The sequence below is a fragment of the Salarias fasciatus genome, chromosome 18 (genome assembly GCF_902148845.1).
Source record: "Salarias fasciatus chromosome 18, fSalaFa1.1, whole genome shotgun sequence".
NCBI lineage: Eukaryota > Metazoa > Chordata > Actinopteri > Blenniiformes > Blenniidae > Salarias > Salarias fasciatus.
In genome coordinates this window covers 9,491,626-9,513,171 of record NC_043762.1, presented here as the reverse complement: position 1 = coordinate 9,513,171, position 21,546 = coordinate 9,491,626, and the positions used below count along the sequence as shown (strand labels likewise).

Below are 21,546 nucleotides of genomic sequence, written 5' to 3'. Positions count from 1 at the left end.
AATAAGAATACAAAAAACTGTAAATATTCCTTCATCTACCCGTCCTCTTCTCTTTTTCATCATTGGAGAGCCCCTCAGGCTCATCATCACACTTCCTCTGTTGTCTCACTGGCTTCTCTCCCTCCCTCCCTCCCGGTTTTCGCACACGCAGTCTCCCAACTCGTTTTGTCACCCACCCTTTTCACATGCTCCCAGCCATCCATCTTTCCACTCCCTCTCTCTCTCTCTCTCTCTCTCCCCCTCCGTCTTCTTCCCTCCCTCGACTTGATACCCAAGTCAGCCTTCTACCTCTGTGTTCTCTCACCTTGTTGCCGGCTGGTGAAAGTGTAAATTGTGTTACTTTAAATACCCGTGTCTTCCTCGGGCTTACAGCTCGAGGGGGTTGGGTGGTGGAGGGGGAGTAAGGGGTGGATGCACTGAGGGAAGTAAGAAGAACAAGCCTCAGTGTTTAACTTAACGTCTGCTAAGGATAGATAGGTCTCCTTGTCTTTCTTTTTTTTTTTTTTTTCTTTTTTTTTTTTGCAGCTGGGGTGTTTAGCCCGACTTAACCGTTTAAACTCTGGATGAACTTTTTTTTTTTTTTTTTTTTTTCACCCGTTAACTCTGAAGGAGCTTCAAAGATAAGAAGAGCAGCTGCATCTGTATCTGCGGCTTAATGGGGTCGTACGGGACTCCAACACACTGTTATGAACCCGCTTCAACCGGCAGGCGGGTCGGGTCCGCCGCAGAATCCATCGTAGTTTTCACAACCAAATAAGTTCATCGCCACAATTACTACTCATATCCGGCTCCATCCGTCCTCCGTCCTCTCCAGCTGGGACTGATTCCGGCTGACCGTCGGGGGAGAGCAGGCCGCCAGTCGACGACAGGGCGAACACAGACACACTGACAGTTTAGAGCCACTAATTTACCCCGAAGGCAACCTTTAAGAACATGCAAACTCTTCACGGAAAGGCCTCCACTCCCGGACTCGAACCCTCACTCTGTGAGCCACACCGTCAGTGTGTGACCCCGACTTCTTCAACAGTAAACAGCATTTTCCTCGTGCACTTGAATTCTACTCACACCGTGCACCAACTTAATTAAGGCAAACTTATCTGTAATTAATATTTGACCGATAGTGCTAACAAAGTTGCCACGCTCATATACTGTACAACATTGAATAATTTGTATGCATTAGTGGAGCTTTGCATTTAAAATGCAGAGAGCTATTTAATCATCATTAAAGCATTGTAGGCCTTATGGTCCATAAGAGGCAGATTAACCTTTGTTTATTAGCTCGCAGTAATTGATGCGGAAAGTTCGCGCTACCAACTCAAACCTCAGTCCGACCAGCGGGAACTTCGCTGCCTTGCTCGAGGACACCGCGGCAGTGTTAATGAACACTCTACGAGCACTGCCTCCAAATCCCCTCCGTCCTTCCATGGATCGAATCGGCAATCTTCCCCATTCCCTCCCGCTTCGCTCACATTTAACAAACCAGCGTCCCAGATCAATAATCGTAAATGAAAATAAAAGACCCAGCAATGACCAGATAACCAAAAGAAAAACAAATGTGTGAAATGACAAGGACTGCTACGTTTATGGAATTTATCCTCTTTGTCTCCGGGGGAACGACGACGGATCATTATTTCTTACAAGAGCAAGGTTAGTTGAGCCCACAAGACATTTAATCTCAGCCGTTTCCAATTTTAGACTGAAGAGTTTTCAAGGACTGACTCCTCGAGTTTCATGCTGAATTTTGAAGAAACATACATGAGACGATAGCGAATTCATGGGGAATATTCTCACTGGATGTGATCCTGAAGTCATGAAAAAGAAAGATCAATGTGGGTTTGAATATTTCATGCAGTGTAAAGTTTAAACAAATCTGACCAAATGATAGTGGAAAAAGAAAAACAGTTATAGCAAAAATAGCTTCTTTTTTTTTTTCAAGCCCGAGAGGTGGGGAGGCCTTCCTGTGAGGAGTCTGCATGTTCTTCAACTCTGATTCAGTTTTATAAAAGCTGTGTTTGGATTTTAGTTAGTCACAAAAGGATAAATCTCTGCACTTCCTACATTTCAGCTGCTTTTATTGAAACATTTTTTGTCTCCCTGAAGAGGTTGTAATTGAGCACCGGTATTGTTCCACCAGAACAAATGTGACACGGAGCGTCTCACACAGATTGTTCCAGGTCAGAAATGCCAGCGCTCTGCGGCAGCCAAAGGCTCAGACTAAGTTTGGCTAACTTGTCGGGGCTCATTGTGGTTTTCTTGATGAGTGATGTACTGGGACAGCCAATTTTCCCAACGCGTTCAAGCCAAGTGGAGGAGCTCTTGCGATCAGCCACAAGAATTAGCGCAAGATGCTATTAAAGGACACGCTAATCCGCGGTGAACTTGACCGCACATTCTGCCCTGAGCCATCACGGTGCTTAGATGAACTAACCACAAGGTTAGAGCTGAAGTAGAACAGCAGAGATCAGGGGAAGCGAGCTCCTGACAGGACGGGCTGTGGAAGCCTCAGCGTGTGTTTCAAGTCCGACCGGCGAACACCGGCTGTATCTTTAAGAGCTGTTATCGCACTGAATCCTCATAGCCCAAAGGCAAACCGAAAAGATTTTTTTCCTGATGCTTTCTGAGTTAGTTTCTGAACCGGCTGTCCGGCTTTAAAATTGCAAAAAGAAATCCGAGGCCCACAGTTCCCCACCCGATCCTCTCAGCTCATGTACTGCAAATGTGAGTTTTTGATGCTACACGCAGTTAGTTTGCTCGCCGCTTCCTCTGCATCCTCCCGTCGTCTCGCCCCCCCCCCCCCCCCCTCCTGCTCGCATGTGTTGATGGGAGTTTCGCTGAAGCGCACTTAAGCAGATGTTCTTCCAGCAGGAAGAGAGAGAGAGAGAGAAAAAAAAAACCCCTATCAATTCCACCGCCGGTGCAAGGATGTGATAACGCACCACACCGAATATAAACCTGTCTCCCGCTTGACAATTTGGTTCCAATTAAACTATTTATACATGCCGTATTTTCAGGGGTGAGGGGACTGCTTTGAGGCATATCTTCTTAAGAGATGTTCCCTCTTTTGGCTCGCTCTTGTCGTCAATTATGCTATATTTTTGTTTTTCTTGAGATTAGGTTGAGTGAGCACTGACACGTTTGGAAGTGAGCGCAGAGTGAGCACAACGCACGGTTGGGTGCACTCCAGGCCGTGGTAACTCATCACGGCAAAAAAAAAAAGTAACACAGCGTCCACGTTGCCACTTATCATAACGAGGGGCTGCATATTTTAGTGTACATCTCTTGTTCGGAATCACAAACTGGTTTGACACCCTCAGTGAATGCAGAGCCGAATTAGCCTGCACCATCACCCGTTATCAAGGGAGCACTGTTAAATACCATAATTTCAGCTAATTTGAATACTGTTACACACCCAGACAGTTCACTCTTCAGTGATTTTTTGTGGTATTCCGGTTCCAGCAACAGCCTTTTCGATTCCCTTCATTATGCCGGGTCATTTGTATTCTCGTTCTCTTTCCCTCTGACCCGCTCATTTCCATAATGCCTGTCCCGTTTGAGCTTGTTCTGTACCAGGCAATACATATGCATGACGTTAAAAACTGACACAGATATTGACAAAAGAGGGCCGCGCCGCCATTAGAGGTATGAGACAGTGCTCTTGTTGTTGCTTTGACCCGTCGTAAGCCACTGTCTCTTCATCTCTGCTGGTCCCTCAGGTCTATGGATGCCAGCCTGCTACTGACTCATTGCTCTTACATTGGCCTCGCAGACATGCGGCCAGATAGCCATTTGTCTGCTTTTTTTTTTTTTTTTTTTTTGTCCCACTGACAGCACGTCCGCGCGCGCTCGCAGTGTGTCTGTGCTTTCAGAAAGACAGATAGAGATATATAGATAATCTGACAAGCAGAGAAAGAGCTGGGCGGGGGCAGATAGGGAGAAAGAAGGAGACCGAGGCGAGTAATGCATTTTGTGGGTTTATCTGATTTGTGTGTTGGTGTGCGCGACTGTTTCTGCCCGTGTTTTCATACGGCTGCGGCTTCTCTTGAACTTGTCTCGGCTGCCTCTGTGCGTCTTGTTAAATTGCGCCCCTCTCTCATCTCTTTGCCTTTACGCAGACGATGACCCCTTACAGCCAGAAACCTCGGATGAGGTGGTGTCGGCGGGCGGCACGGTGACGCTGACCTGCCGGGTGAGGGAGAGCGACAACTCCTCGCTGCAGTGGTCCAACACGGCGCAGCAGACCCTGTACTTCGGAGAGAAGAGAGGTAAGCGGGAGGCAGGAACAGGAAATGACAGAAACTTTCAAAGCATGAAAAGGAAGATCTGCCACAAGCTGTGTTCTGAAGCTGCCGGTGGTCTTTGCCAAATATGATTTGGAAAGTGCATAAATGCTTTCTCAATGAACTTCGCTGGAAACATACTGCCAATTCCTGCGCCACAGAGGCACCATAAAGAGGAGGGAGCTGGCTGTTGTAAACACAATTCTCCGGCAACCATGAAACAGTTTTTCCTCAACTTTAAGCAATAAAAACACTGCTTTATAATTAGTGGAAGGATGAGAGTGATTTATTTATGTCATAAAAGAAGACGTTAAGTAGGAAGCATAGAAGAGATGTGAAGGGTTCACAGTGAGAATGTAAAAGAAAATACACAAACCCAGCCATTAACCTGGGCTGCTCAAGATTTGATGTGTTCGAGAGAGTATTTCACAGTTTTTTTTCTTTCTGCAGTTATAAAAGTAGGCAAGACTGAAAAGGAGAAGAAACAAAATAAGAATGGCATACACTGGTCACAGTAATTAGCTAAGCAGCAAAGATGTGAATGCATTTCTCAAGAGAGTTTCATTCATTCATATTCATTCACTGAGATCATGTAGCGCTTACAGAAAAGACTGACGGGTCTTGGGTTGGATGTGGAGACCCTGCAGTGAACACATTTAGATAGATGCACAGAGACGAAACCCGAGCGTTTTTCAGAAAGTTGTGTTTTTCCCTGCTTACACGATGACTCAGTCAGGGCGTTTTCTAAAAGGTCCAGCTTGTAGAGCCCCAGAAAGTTTCGCCTTTTCACTTGGAAACGTTGTCACGTCAGCAGGGTTTCAGACAGATGGGTGAGAGATTCGGAGGCCGATCTCTCCAGGGATCAGATCAACATCACTGTTGCACCCTGTTCTGGGTCAAAAGTCGTGGACGGTGATGTTAATGTTCACTTTAGCCGCGGTTATCATCATGAACAGGCACCGTGAGGCCACTCTGCAGCGAAGAAGTGATGCCTTTGTCTCTGAGCTGCGTCCAGATTTTGTCTGCATTCTGATGGATTGTCCTCAAACAACTCGCGGAAGTGAATTTAATAACAGGATTCCTCTAGTGTCTCTGGTGCATTTACACCAGCTATCTGATCTGCCTGAAAACGCGTCTCTCAAGGTAAACGGCCTTAAGAGGCGTAATGCTGCCAGCGTACTTTTGCTGAAGCATAATATATGAGTATTGTTTTGAGGAGCTTTATTTGCAGATAGAGATGCTGGCTGGTGCAGTGCTGTCGAACAAGGCTTTGATAATGAGCACCACTTTGGGTCAAAAGCTTTGTTCAAGAGAAAAAGAAGGCCAGAAAAAAAAAGGCATCAGGAGACCGAGATAGCACTCAGCATGCTAGTGTTATATTGCAGAGCTCCAAAAGTGTTCCAGAAGTGCACGGAAAAAAAAAAAATAAAAAAAATAAATAAATGGGGAAATAAACAAGCCGCCCAGCTTAATGAGCTTTACTGTATCCACTTTTTCTTTTTTTCTTTTTTTTTTTTTTTTTGAGAGAGAGAATCTGTTTTTAGGTTTTCATAACTCGGGGTGTGTCTTTTGATGGCCTGACTAGATGGTGAGCCAGGCAGGCTTTTTATGATATTCTGAAAAGAGTGACTTCTCACTCCGTGATGCACCCTGGATTTGAAAAGAGGGGGCCAAAAAAAAAAAAAAAAAAGGAGGTGAGAGGCACAAGTGGCAGAAAAGAGACACACTTGTAAATAAGGACTGGCATTATAAATACAGACTTTCAGTTCTAATGATTAGGGATGAGTGTGTTGGCTCAAACCCAGGGTTCAAAACACTGTCAGCACTAAAAAGGACTGTGCACAGCAGCCAGCGTGAGGACTGGAGACAGACAGATAGATAGATAGATAGATAGATAGATAGATAGATAGATGGATAGATGGATAGATGGCAGCCAAAATTCTATTTTATGGCCTCGAAATAGCAATTTTGAGGCCACATTACATTATTTTGTCAATTTGAAGTAGTAATCAAATAGTAATTTGTCACCGCGTTATAGTATTTTGTGGCAACGAAGTAGCCGTCAAAGAGTAATTTGAAGCCACAAAACATAATGTGGCCCAAAAAAATTTAATGTACTCTTTCAGAAGTCAGGTTCTTCGGCTCAGTGGAGAAAAAAAGATAAAAAAAAAAGCAACTTCTCCTGTTCTATTCTATTCTATTCTATTTTAGCAGCAGATAAGTAAACTTGATGTCTAACTTTCTGTAGTCTCACTCGCCGCTGATCCACCATGACACAACAGACTTGGTACTTGGGAGCGAAAAGAGTGGTGCAGATGGAGGGAGGGAGAGAGGGCAAAGTGAGGCAATTAGGAACAAGGGGTGAGGAGGGAGACAGAAAGAGGAGTGAGACTCCCTTCTGCACCAACACGCTGTCGACTCTCAGAGCAGAAGTCAAACAATCCAGAGAGAATGGCGAGAGAGAAGATGGATCAGGGCTGAGAAGTTCTCATTTCGCTGAGGGCCAACGCTTCTTTTTTTTTTTTTTGCAACAGACAATTTGGAAAACACAAAAAGGCGAGAGGGGATGAGGGAGGGAGGGAGGCAGGGAAAGAAGTGAGCGACGAGCAAGTCTTTACTCCACATGGAGCTTCAACCACAGCGGAGGGAAAGGAAACACAAAGCGAGGCTCCTCTCTGCAATGATGCAACACTTAAAGGCCGACCTCTACTTTAGAGGAAATTGAGAAGAGTACTGAAGAGAGAGAGGAGAAACGGGAGGTGGGGGAACAGGAAGAACATATGAGAGGCGGGAGGTGGAGGCGAGAGGCAGGAGAAGCTCCCCGTTGCAGTGGTCCAGTGTGCACGGCAGATGTTGAGGGTAGCGCAGAATTAATCTCCTCGACCGTGTCAGCTGTTGAAAGCGCACCCGATGGAAAGAGGAGGAAGGAAACATGAAGATCCCGTCCTGTCCCTTCAGCTCAAGGCTGCATTTTGAATTTTCTTCATGTAGAGGGAAAAAAAAAAAAAAAAACTGAGTGAGAATCCTCCCCACACCTGTGAGCTGTAAAGACAAATCAAAGGACTTGCAAGGCAACTCTCTCAAACCGCTCCGAACAGGAGGGAACTGCAGAGTCAGAGGAGAATCTGCTTTTTATGGGTACATAAACTCTGATAAAACGATTGTTTCGGAAGTTTCAGAAGTTTGCCAATTCTTACAAAAGTCTTCAACTTCTTTAAGTTGGCAAGGAGAAGATCGATAAATTCTTGCTTGGTAATTTACAGTAACTGTTGAGCCAAGAAGTGAAAGGCAAAGGAAGATCAGACATATGAAGGAGGTTCAATAAAAGGATGGCCGGCTCTAAAAACCGAGGCATGATTGTGGGAAAAGACTTAGTGAGAAATTCCTCCGTGCTCCACTTTGGAAGTGATAGATCGAGACGGAGCGGCAAGTCATCGATGCAGTTGGCCGGAACAGCAAAGCACCGACGGTGTGCTTCAGAGCTGAGACAGCAAGACGGAGGGGGATGAGAGGAAGGAGGGAAAGAAGGATATACTAGAGCGGGAATGAAAAGTGGAAGTGAAAAAAAGAAAAAAAAAAAGAGTTGATTGAAGAGAGTGGGAGAACAAAAAGGTGATGGGGACTGAGAGAAATCAGAACTTCTCGCCGTGGTGTTCTGGCGGAACACAGCAGGCTCCGGGCTTCAGAGCCGGAGGAGTGAGGAATGGACCCACAGCCTGGAGAGAGAGGGAAGAAAAGGAAGGAAATGATGAGCGACAGCTCCTCGCGGTGACGGCAGCCACACTGCAGAGGGGAGGATGTGTGATGGCGAAGGCAGAGGAAAAGCCAACAGGACAGAAAGCACGCCGGATTGTGATTGATCGCTTTAAAATTAGTTCCCATTTACGCAATTTCAAGTGAAGATGCTAAACTTTTGTTGCATTCTGGGTGCCTGGTTTTCACAAAGCCACTCGGAAACGCAACTTTTTGAAAATACTGGCCACTAGTGGCCCGTAATGTAAACTGCATCATTTTCAGCATCTCTTCTGTTGTAAATGGTTTCGGTTTCAAAATTTTTCCTGCAATAAAAACGACGCATTTCCACTTGAAATGTCACTTTAAACAGGACGTGAATCGAAAGAGGTAAAGCCTTTTAAAAGTAAATTAAAAACCAGAAAAACGAAAATCACTGGGGAACGTCAGTACATTTAACAATGCAGGAAAAAGTAGAAAAGATTGATGTTGTGAGTCTGGAGTTTGAAACAGAGGTGTTGTGTTGTGAAAAGAGTAATGAATCTGTAAAACTGATACAAGGGAATACAAGGAAGTAAATAGGCAAAGAGTCCTTGGATTTAATTTATTAGAAAAAGTTCTCTTTTGCAAGCAATGTGAAAAACGGTGAAAGGCCTGCGCTCATGCTGCGATATATGAAAAGCTGATGTTTCCAGCATAATCACAGGGTTACTTCAATTCCATCCATTTCTCTGTGCTCCTCTGAAAGCTCAAACTCACTTTTATTATTAATTAGGCAGCCAAAACCATTGATATGAGTTAAATTTAACCTTGCTTTCCTCAGATAAGCGATACTACAGAGAGACACAGACACTAAGATGGGAATTTGGAATATGTACTTTTGAAGAATCTTTCTCAAGCTGAATAAAATAATGTTTTTTTAAACAAAGAAAAAAGAAAAAACAAAGGAACAAAACGGAGGGGACCAGTCTGGTTCCAATGGAGCAGAGCTAATGAGAGGAGCACAAAACAGGAAATTAATTGTTAAGGGACATAAAGCCCAATTGTGTTTATTAAAGCAGATACAATGACCAAAACGCAGGCTTTTTGCTGCTAATCCCATCCTATAATACTCTAGCATGAACACCGAAACCAAAAGAACCTGTCACTCCATGGCAAAAATAAATGATCTGATAACTGTTGCCAATGCAGAATATTTTAATTCATTTTAAGTCTTTAATTCTAGATAATTTATTTTAAGACCCTTTAAAGGACGCACAGATACCCTGGAGGCAGCGTGTGGGAGTGGATGGATGCATGAGGGGAGGAAAAAAAAAAAAAAAAAAAAAGGACCCGGAGCTGCTAATAGAAGAGATTAGACAGCCAGGAAAGCACGAAAACAGATGGGTTCCCGCATTAACGCTACCTGGAGACGGCGAGAGAAACGCAGACGGGAGGGAGTCGAGACGAGTGGAGGAAACAAAAACACCGATGTCAAGACAAGCAGGCAGGGGCGTACGTTACATATTTGATCTGCTCGTCATAACTTCAATCCATCCGTCTTCTCTAACTGCTTCATCCAGGTTAAGCCTGTAAAGGGCGCGCGCACACACACACACACACACACACACACACACACACACACACACACACACCTCCGTGCAAGATAGAGTCACTGATTAAGAGATTGAGGGATGAAGCTGGATTAGTTGACAGGGAGAACATGCAAACTGCAAAGAAAGTGGTGGCGACAGTGTCCTATCTATCTATCTATCTATCTATCTATCTATCTATCTATCTATCTATCTATCTATCTATCTATCTATCTATCTATATTTCATTCACTGTGGGAACTGGAACCAACTTCAGGTCTACGGTTAACGGTTAGATGTTAGAGATCAAGTATTTTTTGTAAAGAAATATATTTCAAACCAGTAAATGAAGCGCGGATATGAATACTCCTAACATTACATGTGAATGTGATTAAAAATCCACAAATTAAATCTATCGTTCAAAACTATGAGTGGAAGATATAAGAGAATAGTATAAAAGTGAAGCTATATCAGGAAGTTCAGGTTTTAATTGAGGATTACTGTACAGCTGAGAAGATAAAAATCCAAAACAAGTGTGGCTGCTGCCAGCGGATTGTTCATTAGGCCGGTGGTTAATGTAATCACGTCCAAATATAGATCCTGTTTGAGTCCACTCTTCAGTTAACTGGCCAGTTAATAAAATGATAATCCACTTTTCCACATTTGATGCTTCGCTCGACTTATTAGCTGGAGCATGCCGTATCTGGCTAAATGACATTAACGCTACCTGGGTAATGCAAACATATGGGCGGCGTAATCACCGCATCATGGCGACCATAAACACGTGAATCAATCTTCCCCGTGCCGGCCGAACCCCTGAGACGCGGCCCCCGCCGTCGGCTGATGGGAATGTGAAGATGAGTTGGGCGAGTTTCGCTCTGGCGGCGTCTGAGTTCCCTCGATATGAAGACGTGTCGCCTCTCGAATGTTCTGTACTGGAGTCTCTCTGCAATGGCAAACAAGTGTGAAATGTAATTTACAATTGTTTGGACAAACCTGAGACACAATCAGAGGCGGGGGATTGCAGCACTTTCTCACCCCGACAGAAGGTAAAATCAATATCGTCAAACCGTTTCATAAAACGAGTTTAAAAAATGTATTTTGCATGGCATGGCTGCATAAATATGAAAATTACTTTCCCCCTATCTCCAAAGGATTATATGAAAGTAGAACAAATGGGATACTATATTTACTTGTTAGCCAGCGATTAACTCTCAGCCAGAAAAATGAGGATTAATAGGGATATTTGTTTTGGTCTGTTGCTCGTGATTAAGAAATAAAATCTTTTGAAGCGAACCCGTTCAAAATGTTGAGTATGAACTCCAGAACTTGAGCGTTTGAGAAGTCTTGTTTCCAGATGTTGATAGCGCGACATACAGGTTATCATGACACACTGTGAAAGTCGGGAGACGGTTGTCCTCATCTGCTCTCAGTAAATGAACGGCGACAATCGAAAATACCCTTCAAACAGTGAAGTTTTGCAAAAACATATTTTTCTGACTACGAAAAAAAAAAAAAGAAACAAGCACTTGCTCTGAGTTCATCTATAATTTTATTTATTTGTTGTGTGCTTTCCTTCCGTATCGGCAGACATCAGACAGGCTCTCGTCTGCCTCAGTGCAATTTAACAAGGTAATGGCTCTCTGGTGATTTACAAACCAGGGCGGATGGGAGGGCGCCTTCCTCATGGGAGGGAACGGAGAAGGAAGGCTTCAACTTTACTGGGAACGACTGCATCTAGTGAATCATTTCATCTCAAACACAAAAAGCACTTTTGAAATTTACAGCGACGAGCCGTCCTAAATGAAGGCCCACAAAAGAAGTAAACTGACGGCGACTGCTCAGGAGGGGCACTCCACATGCGTTTCTTTTTTTATTGTTATTTTTTAACATTTTCTGAAAAGCTATTGATCCAAAACATATCAGTGGAAGTTTTACCAGTGTCTGGAAAGGCTCTTAGGAGAATGCGTTGATGAAAATGATCACAGGACTGAGAGACTATTGGAATCCAACGCACGAGAGATCAGCTCTCTTTGATTCCAGTATGCCCTTAAAATAATCACATATTTAACCATGTGGAGACTGGAGAGACGTACAATTCACAGTCAGAAAAAAAAAAAAAAAAAAAAAACAAGCTTATTTTAAAGTTAATACAGTGAAAATCTGAAATTGGCCTTTTTTTTCTTTTCCCTCAAAGAGATGAAGGTGACGATCGATAAACAAAACACTTACAGTGTTCTAGTAGTCTAATTGTTCTCCTGCCTTTAATATGGCAAAGAAAAGCTTTTGCTTTTTTTTTTTTCCATTTGAAGTTCAATGAATTGACTTTTTAGCACCTCCGACCTTTATGAGTCTGTGCGGAAACACTGGAGTGAGGCGCTATAAATAATGGCAGAGTCAGGATTGCGAAGGTCTTCTCCTCCTTCATCTGTTGTTTTTGCCGGCACATCATTAGAGCGCCGCGTGGTTTACCTTCGCTTCTGCAGTTTTTGCTCCCCGACTTCAACCATAAACAAGCAGACCTCAAAGTCCGAGCCTTAGAGGAACTCTGTGACATTTGAGAAATATGCTTTTCATTTTATTCGCGCAGAATTAGATGAGAAGATTGATACCACACTCAGATGAGGGCGGCATCGATCTTCCGACTCGAACTTTCAGCGAGAAAACAAGTAAAGTGCATTTCCCCGAAAAGGCCGCCGTTTCTTCATACTGAGCTCCTGCAGAAGTGAGGATAAACTGCATTTTATACTGTATTTTATTCAATCTTTTTGCAACTAATTGCCAATTCCAGTCAGCTATAGGGAAAAGACAGATGCACGGGGAGAACATGGTGACTCCACACAGAAAAAAAAAACAAAACACAACAACTCCCTGTCCTATCCAGAGCTCCACCATATATCTTCCCCTCGTCATTCTGAGTCAATCTTGTTAAAACACTGGAGTGTGTAAAAAGACGTGAGGGGACTCAGTTCTCACTTCACATTGCGTGTATCAGATCCTGTGAATTAAAACGAGCAGTAACGGCTCACAGACAAGCAAACGCGGTTGGAAGCAGCAACCCGATAGTGACAGCCATTATGATAATGGAACACTTAACGCTATTTTTCTTTGAAGGTGAAAGGAAGATGAGGAAATACTCTGCGCTTTAGCATTTTGGCTGTCGGTATGTTCTTTTCTAATCCTCTTGCGCCGCGCCGAGCGGGCGGCGGGCGCGGTGTCTCCGGCAGGTAATCTGACTTGCTCGGATGTGTCATCGGTCAGTGTTATTTGCCAGACATCCCCAATGGACGTTTCTCACTGCTGTAAATACTACACGGCAGGATTTCATTGGCATGTTGCTCGAAGCGGATGCACCGTTGGGAAGCATCCCTCTCGGTTTCTCTCTCAAGTTCCAAGTGGAACGAATTGCCTCCTTGCTTCAATTTGCACCACCTTGGGCAAAGTTTGGTTCATCTCGCCCCGTTTGCCGCTTTCCATTGATTTGTGCATGCATTTGCGCCCGCCGCCTCTTAAATGATTTAGTTTTTAATTCCGTCGGAAGGTAAGGCACGGGGAGGGAGAGAGACAAGTGAGTCTGAAAAGGGAGGAAGAAGGATGAAACAGACAGGGGTGTGTGTTTATCAAGCGTTTCATAGTCGGCGGAGTGATCCCGGATCAATTGACGCTCTCAGATCAGTGGGGACGGCATGATCAAGGGAAGCCTACGGTCACTGAACCCAGATCAGCTGTCGGAAAGGACGGATAATTAGCGAACTGGAGAGAATATTCAGAAGCAGATGGGAGAATGGAGGCGACATGTGTGGGAGAGCAAGAGAGGCAGAGAGAGAGAATGAGAGAGGCAGTCTGCGTGTCAGCTAAATGCATAGATAAAATGTTAGACAAAATTAGAGTGTGTGTGTGTGTGTGAGAGAGAGAGAGAGAGAGAGAGAGAAAGAGAGAGAAAGTGGGAGGGGTAAACAGACGAAGATGGAATCGATGGCAGAAAAAAAAATTGACAGAGCGAAGCAGGAGGCAAAGTTGAAAGGCAGATTCAGGTTGAGCTAAAGAGAGAGATGAATAGATGGAGAGTCTGGGAGGGAGACAGAGACAGAAATATAAATATATTGGTCTGTAACTGATGTACTTCTCTTCGGCAACACAGATTTCTCCCCCCATCGTGCCAATAAAGCAAATTTGAATTTGAGAGAGTTCTTGGCAGAGTGGAAACTTGGTTGGAGAGGCGTGAGGAGGCAGGAGGCGGATGAAAAAAGGAATATATGTATGTGCACTCAGTGTGTGTGTGTGTGTGTGTGTGTGTATGTGTGTAGTGAGAGAATCCCCCTCTTCCTGAATGTTTGAAGTTGAAAGAGCATGAGAAAGATTGAGGGAGGAGGAAGACGAGGAGGTGGAGGAGGAAGACGAGCGGGCGAAAATAGCTGCTGTGACCAGATCAGCAGTTGAACCTTTGGGGAGTATCGAGTCTCCAGTTTGAGCTGCAGACAAGAACCGCTGTCTGGACACACACACACACACACACACACACACACACACAAAGTCTTGTACGTTGATAAGCAGATCTTGTACTTGTTTTGCAAACTTCACAGCTCAACAGTGTCCAGAAAGTATTTGGAAACCGCTCGTGTTTTCACATTGAACACACAGAGCTGCAGAGCAGAGGGAGGAGGATGTGTGAGCCGAAGCATTTCTCTCTCTGGAAGTTCCTTTGTCTCCACTTGACTCACCTTGATCATTCCCCGCCGCTCTCCTGGAGAGATCCGACTGCTCCCCGGCTCACGTCGATGTCTCTCCCCGCTGGAGCCACTTCCTGGAGTTAATTTTTGATGGCGTTTTTTTAGATTGAAACCATCCGTTTCACCAGCCTCTTATCATGCGCCGTGCGCTTTGAGAGTTACGAGCTGCTGCAGTCAGTCCGTGCTGAAAACGGGTGAAGCTGGTGTGCACCGGTACCGGCTGACACCCTCAATCACACTGATGGGCACTTTTACAGTCAGATGCAGGGAAAAACATCTTGACTACTCACATAAGGGCTCCAAACTCCAACTCCAACCAAGGATATCCTTGGTTTTCACCACCGTGCAGCCGTTTAGATCTAGCAACACCAAGGTTATTGTGGCACTGTTTTACCGGTCCAATAACAGAAATAATGTATTCAACACCTTCAGAGAATTGTCTTTTATTTAACAAACAACTTTCATTTGACCGCATTTTTTTATTTTTTCTCATCATATCGAGTCATGTTTCCTCAACAGATCCTCCGAATTTCCCACGCAGCATACAAACACCCCTGCTCGTGTCGACTGTTGAAATTCAAATGGAAAAAGCTCGGCTCCTGCGTCTAACTGAGTGAAGCGCAGCGAGCAGAGCGCCTGTCACGGCGAGCTTCGTCAGTCTTTTCAATAAGACTTTTAAACAGAAAATGATCAGATGAACGGCTCCCACTCACACTGAAAATGAGGCTGCCGCAGCCAGAACAGGCTCCGCAGACTCACGTTCTGTTTCCGAAACACTTAATTATTTCAACTTTACCACAGGGAGTGTTTTTTTTTTTTTTTGTGTGTGTGCTTTTAGGAGATGACTCTTTGAGCTGCGAAGCCCCTTGACCTCCCAGTTAACTCTGCCATGCAGAAGAACGCAGACAGAAGCATAAAAAAGAGATCTGGAGCTAAAGCAAAAGCCTCGTTTTGTTGGAAACAGGAACACACCTTATTATGCAACATTTGGTGAATTCATGCAGAACTGACCCAGAATCTGTCAAAGGAATTAAGAGCTGTATACGTTGCAAGGTTTCTACAACGTACCTGTTCTGTGGTTTTCCTGCCAAGCATGCATCATGAAGACGAGAGGTTTCTGAACAACATGCCTCTTCATGCGTCATTACAGGGAATTTTAATTACCGGTGTTTGCAGGAATTTTGAAAGGAAACAGGAGGCCAGATATGCAGGAGAATAAAATTCCTGTCAGACTCTGTCATTCTTTGTGCTGATAATTCTATCAGGAAATTATTTGGACCACATTTTTACCCCAATGTGGGACCAACGCCAGTCTCGGCTTTTATCACACAGTCCTGCCATGCAAACAAATTACTTAATTTTAATATGGCGAGTTGTTATTTGCTTTTTAAGACAAGCTGTGGAGGTATTATTTCCGTGCAACCACATTCCGCTGGTTTGAAAAGTTTAAAAATGTCTGCACATGTTCAGAGTTATGGGCTCTGAGCTTAGATCTCCAGAGTTTCATGTCTTTCCAACACTTGGAGGGGGTCCAAATGTCAGTCAAATGTCAGTTCTATGGGAAACCGAACAGGAGCGTTACCTACCGGAGTATATTTTCCTCCAGCGTGTGAAGCACAGACTCACATCTCGCCTATTTATCCACTTTAAATCCAAGCTATCATATTCATTACATTGTTTCGCCACAGGACTGAAAGCCAAACAGCAGAGAGTGACCTATTGGCAGACTATTTATGTTGCCCGCGTCAGACTAAACAGCACATGGCACATGTACAATTTTCACGGCCGCCCAATCGATGCGCCTCCGTAACTAGATATCATACTGTTTTTGAGAATCCATCACACCTGTCCTCACGCGCAATATACATCGTTTATAATGAAAAAAGAAAGAAGAAAGTAAAGGACAGGGTGTTGGGGAAAGAGCCTGGAGACCAAAAAGATTAGAAATGGGTGAGTTGTAAGAGAGAAAGGCGAGGGAGAACAAGAAGGGGGGATTGAGGAGAGATGGGGGGGGGGGCGAGAATTAAGGAGACTGATAGCTGAGCGCAAAGTCCAGAGGGTATGGACAAGGGGTGTGTGTTCGTGTGTGTGTGAGAGAGAGAGAGAATGCGCAACCGTGTGACACACACACACACACACAAAGGCGTGTATCCAAGCATGCATTCACACACACACACACACACACACACACACAGAGGATACCTCATGAAGACAAATGTAGTGACCTTGTGTAGTGATAAGGCATGAAGATAAAGTAGTGTTGGATGAAATAACGGAAAAAAATACGGAGAGGAACGGAAGTGTTCGTGCACGCACGCGCGCGCCTGTGTGTGTGTGTGTCTGCGTGCGTGCGTGTGCGTGCAAAAGTGCATTAACCACGGACACAAAAACAGACAGATGGAGAGACCGCGAGATAATATTGAGACAGAAAGAGCGACAAAGAGATGATGAGACAAACAGACACAGATGTGGCTCAACACCGAGAAAGACAAACAATAAGAAAGAAAAACAGATAGTGACCGTAACACACCGCGAAACTACACACACACACACTTGTTTGGCAATGCCACACACTCCACCTTTTTTAAGATTTCTCGGTGTAAATTGGATGCTGCAGCTGCAGCGACGTAGGAGTGCACACGGCGTTACTGCAGACGTGGTTCCTTCCTGCTACATCAACATGAACCAGCGGAGGTCAGCATCATTGCGCCTCCTGAGCGGAGTTGCTTTAAAAGCGTGTAAAATGCCAGTTCCTGTTCACAAACAGCTCCAACTGTTGAGCTTGTTCCTCCATACTTTGAGTAGGTTGGTTTTAACTGGCGTTGAAACATTTTCATCGCTCTTCTAACACATCACGGATAATGTTTCTGTCGTGGCGAGCTACATATTTTATAACTGTGCAAAGCTTGTTTAGAGTGACTTAAGTTTTCACTCAACTGATTTTGCATATTTGTGTTTGCAACAAGTGCGCAAATGAAAACAGGTCCATCCCACGGCTCCTTGAGCTCCACCGTTTTTTTTTTTCCCCCCCCTTACGTGTATCTGCTTTCTTGCAGCCTGGTTGTTATACATTCGGCCTTTATTTGCGGAGAGCCGACTCTGCGTGATGGCGCCGGAGAACAAAGCCGAAAATCCTTTATTGAGACGCGGCGATAGACAGATAGGCATCTGGATAGACAGGCGGACGGGGAGGCAGGAAGACAGGCAGCAATCACGCTGCACAAACACTGCAGAGGTCAATGCTATCACGGAAACGAGTGGTTATTTCGTAGCATTTCATCATCATCATCTATCTCGGTCGCTTGCGCTCTCTCCCTCTTTCATGGCTGGATTTCTCATTGATGACAAAGCCATTTAGGTCTCTCTTATGTTTCCTCCCCCCCATCCCACCTCTCCTTCCTCCCCCACTCGTCCCTCATGGTCTCTCTCTTATTCTCTTTGCTATTTATGCTTCCTCTGTTTTATTGTTCTTTGTTTTTTCTCTCTCATGCACTTTCTTCCGTCTCTCATTCTCAATTTGCGTCTCCTCTCCCCTCTCTTTGCTCTTTGTCTTGCTTCGCCTCGTTCACACTTCTCTGCTATTTTCTACCCATCTCTCTCTCTCTCTCTCTCTCTCACCCCGTCTTCATCACCTCTCCTCCTCCTCCTCATCTTACATCATTCTTCACCCCTCTAAACACTTCAATTCCCTCCTCGACTTCTTCTTTCTATTTAACTTTCTTTTCTCTGGTGATTTCGATTCTGTGCATCATCATCATCATCATCATCATCCTCCTCTTTTCCTCTCACTCTGTCCTCTCCATCCTTGCGTTGCCTCATTAACACGATTGCTTTCTCTCTTCTCCTCACCTTTATTTTTCTCACTGTATTCCCACCCTTTCTTTTTGTTGTCTCTTCTTCTGCTTTCTCCAACATGTCAACTTTTCTTTTACACAACTCTCCCTTTTTTTTCCCGCCTTTCTCTCGCTTTACTTTTTTCTCTTTTCTGTGTAACCTTGTTAAATTGCTTACCTTCCTTTCTTTTCCCTCTCTTCACTCCCGTTGGTCACTCGTTTTGCTCCCTTTTTCCTTCTCTCGATCAGATAATGAAGTGCTTTGAGTCGAGTGCGTTCTATTTGACGCCATGTGAGCAAAAATAGGACTGAATCATAGCATCTTCTCCGGTTTCCTTTTTTCTTTTGCTCTCCTTTCTTCTTCTATTATCTCGCTGCAGCTTTCTTCACTTCCTTTGTGGCTCTTCCCTCTTCCTTCCCACCCTCTCCGACAAGTCATTCACGCTTTCTTCTCATCCTCTCTCGTCCTTTATGATTAACTTTCTGACAATTCATCATTTTAATGTCATAATCATTAAACCAAAAAAATCGGAATTCATTTTGCAACCACTCATTAAAGTTTGAAAGCAACCTAAAAGCACTTTTTTTTTTCCTGACCGCCGATGTTTGTTTTGTGTGTTTTCTTCTGCTTCAGCGCTGAGAGACAACCGCATCCAGCTGCACCGCTCGACTCCCACCGAGCTCTCCATCACCATCGCCGACGTGCAGCTGTCCGACGAGGGCGAGTACACCTGCTCCATCTTCACCATGCCGGTCCGCACCGCCCGGGCCACCGTCACCGTGCTAGGTGGGCCGCAGAGACGCGCCGCACACACACACACACACACACACGCGACGCCGGCCTTCACACACACGCGCATGTGAATGTCTGCGAACAGATGTCGCGACTTTTCCAAACCTTAAGGAAGTGTGGATTCAACCTGCCGTGCCTGCGTTTTTGTGAAAATAAAAAAGTAAACAAACACACAGAGGAAAACGCTTTCACCATTTTAATAATTCAGTTCTCACTTTTAGTAAAACTCCCTTCGCTCTAACCTTTCCGTCTCCCGTCTGTCCTTGAAGGAGGACTCCTTTCTGTAAGAACGATTCAAAGGCTTTTTTTTTCCCATACTCTGCCGTCTCACCTAGGCTTGTCTGAAAGTATTGCTTTGTTCTCGCTGAGGACTAATGGTGCAGGATCCTTGTGCTCGGGCTCAGGCATGTCTCCTTCCAGATTGATTGATGTCTGTACAAATCAGCCTGGCTGCAGTCTGTCTTAATTTCTCTCCCGAACCTGTGGGATTGTGACAAATTTAAATGGATTATACGAAGCCCGTGGCATATTTTCTGATTTTCTGCCCTGTTGTCTTGTTGTTTACACCAATTTTACAAAAATTATAGCCTTTCTCCACCAGCCACTTGGAGATGAAACACGGGAAATGTATGCCCATCAAATTACAGAATTGTCAAAGTTAGGTGGAAAAGCAGCTGAAATCCACTTTGGCCTGCCGCTGTGGTATTGTGTCCTCTACCCAGCAGAGTTTAAGCGCTCTCTTTGCTAAATTATGTTTCACCTTGTAGATGTCCATTGTAACTCTGACTCGGGGAAGTTGCCTGTCAGCTTGAAGCGCAGCACCGCTCCTCCGGCAATTTAGTGTCGAACTTGCACAAACTTTAGAGACTTGTGAGGCGCTGATTTAGAAAGAATCCCCGCAATCAGCGCAGTAAACACAGCCGTATCCGGAGGTTTAAATTGTAGCATGGTTAAAGCTGCTAAAGCACTGAAAACCATTGCCAGTAACGCAACTCAATTGCATCTAGTCTTCAGATCTTTTACGCCTGGGGATGAATAATCTGATTCATCATGTGTAAAATTGCCGGTTTCCCTTTAAAGTGAAAATGCTATTTTGATTTTGCATTCTTTCCAATCTGAAATTGGCCACAGATTAACCGACAAACATCGACGTGTATGCAAAAGACGAGCGGGAGAGTGAGACTGAACAGACCGTGATGCTGCGCTGCTGCAGCCTGCAGTGACGCCTTCATTCACTTAGATCCAGATTCCTGCTCATACCGTTAACCTTTGTGTAAGGCTCTGACCTCATATAACGCTCATGTTGAGATAAACCAGCTCCACTCATCTTCTGCGAGATGGATGTTATTACCTATGTGAGACGCTTCCCTGCAGCAGGCAATAAATTGCGGCCTCCCCTCTCAGCGGAGAAACGGCCCCTTTATTGATTCAATATTGGGCTAATCAGCTCCGGAGCCCCCACCAACAGTCTTTCAAGTATTGATTCTTGTTAGTGGAGTTGTTTCTGTAACTCGGCGTCAGCTTCTTTTGGCAGCGTTCCGCCGCTTTGCTTGAAGATGAGAACAAAACCATGTGTTGGGCTGCACCAGCTAATATTCATATAACCACAATGCACTCTGCTGTATATATACATGGAAAGGCCAGCTGGTCTGATATTCCTGGGTGAATATGGTGGGCAGATTTGCAGCCAACACTTCAAAGCATCCAGTTCCACTTTTTTTTTTTTTTTAACATATTTGCACTGAAATTGAGCCGATCTTTGGGTTGATCATGAGAAATTTAAACTCATATGTGTCGCACTCCAACACTGATAGGCAGTACATTACAACTGCAAGTCAGCTTGTGATTTTTGAGGAGGTTTAATCAAAACTCGTCTCTTCCTCGCAGCTTTTCTCATTCGGTACGTAGAAGTTTGCCAACAAATTCTTGGATGACGAGCTGCAGCCGCACGGGGGCTTCCGCCTAATTCTCTTGGAAAATGCACTTAGTGGAAACAAGAGATGTAAAAATTTAGATAATTCAGGGTGGGGCAGGGTGGCTTATGTTTACACGGCTGTTCCAGCCGTTAAAAAAAAAAAAAAAGGCCGACGAACACGTTCCTCCTCAAAATTTCGGATTAGTCAGCGAGCAGCAGGGGGAGCACCCTGAATAAATCATTTTGTCGATGTTTAGTCAGATTTTCTGGCAATGCTAGAAAGTATATGGAAGAGCATTAAGTGGTGTGATAAAAATATGAGCGGGGGAAGCAGGATCACGTGGGCTGGAGCAGGAGGTGAAAGCAGGACTAGTTCACTTCTTTAGACTCAAATTAACATTGAGAACCATCCCTCAGCATTTCCAGCAGTTTTGCAGTAATTGTGATTCCGGCATTTTGTATTCGCTGTAATTGACGGCTGTGACACTGTATTCTGCGTTCAATAAATATTTCATGACCCCCGAGAGGGAGCCAGGCCATTAAAAATGTATGGTAAAATGTCTAAAACCCGTGGACCCCTATGGGAAAATCAGGCAGCGATGAGGAGTTTTGGCCGGGCGCCGTGTGTGTGTGTGTGTGTGTGTGTGTGTTTGTTTTGACATGTGGTGGGGAAGGGGCTGTGGGGCGGGGTTTGA

At 44.7% G+C, this 21,546-nt stretch overlaps 1 protein-coding gene across 2 annotated transcripts in view; it reads left to right on the top strand.

Moving 5' to 3' along the window:
• The window catches only part of cadm3 (cell adhesion molecule 3), a 95,939-nt gene that overhangs the window by 43,958 nt on the left and 30,435 nt on the right, over positions 1-21,546 (top strand). For both annotated transcript variants that reach the window (XM_030114799.1, XM_030114800.1), the window contains exons 3-4: positions 4,113-4,262; positions 18,778-18,930. In XM_030114799.1, coding sequence (XP_029970659.1) covers positions 4,113-4,262; positions 18,778-18,930 — 303 coding nt within the window. The remainder of the gene's footprint in view (positions 1-4,112; positions 4,263-18,777; positions 18,931-21,546) is intronic.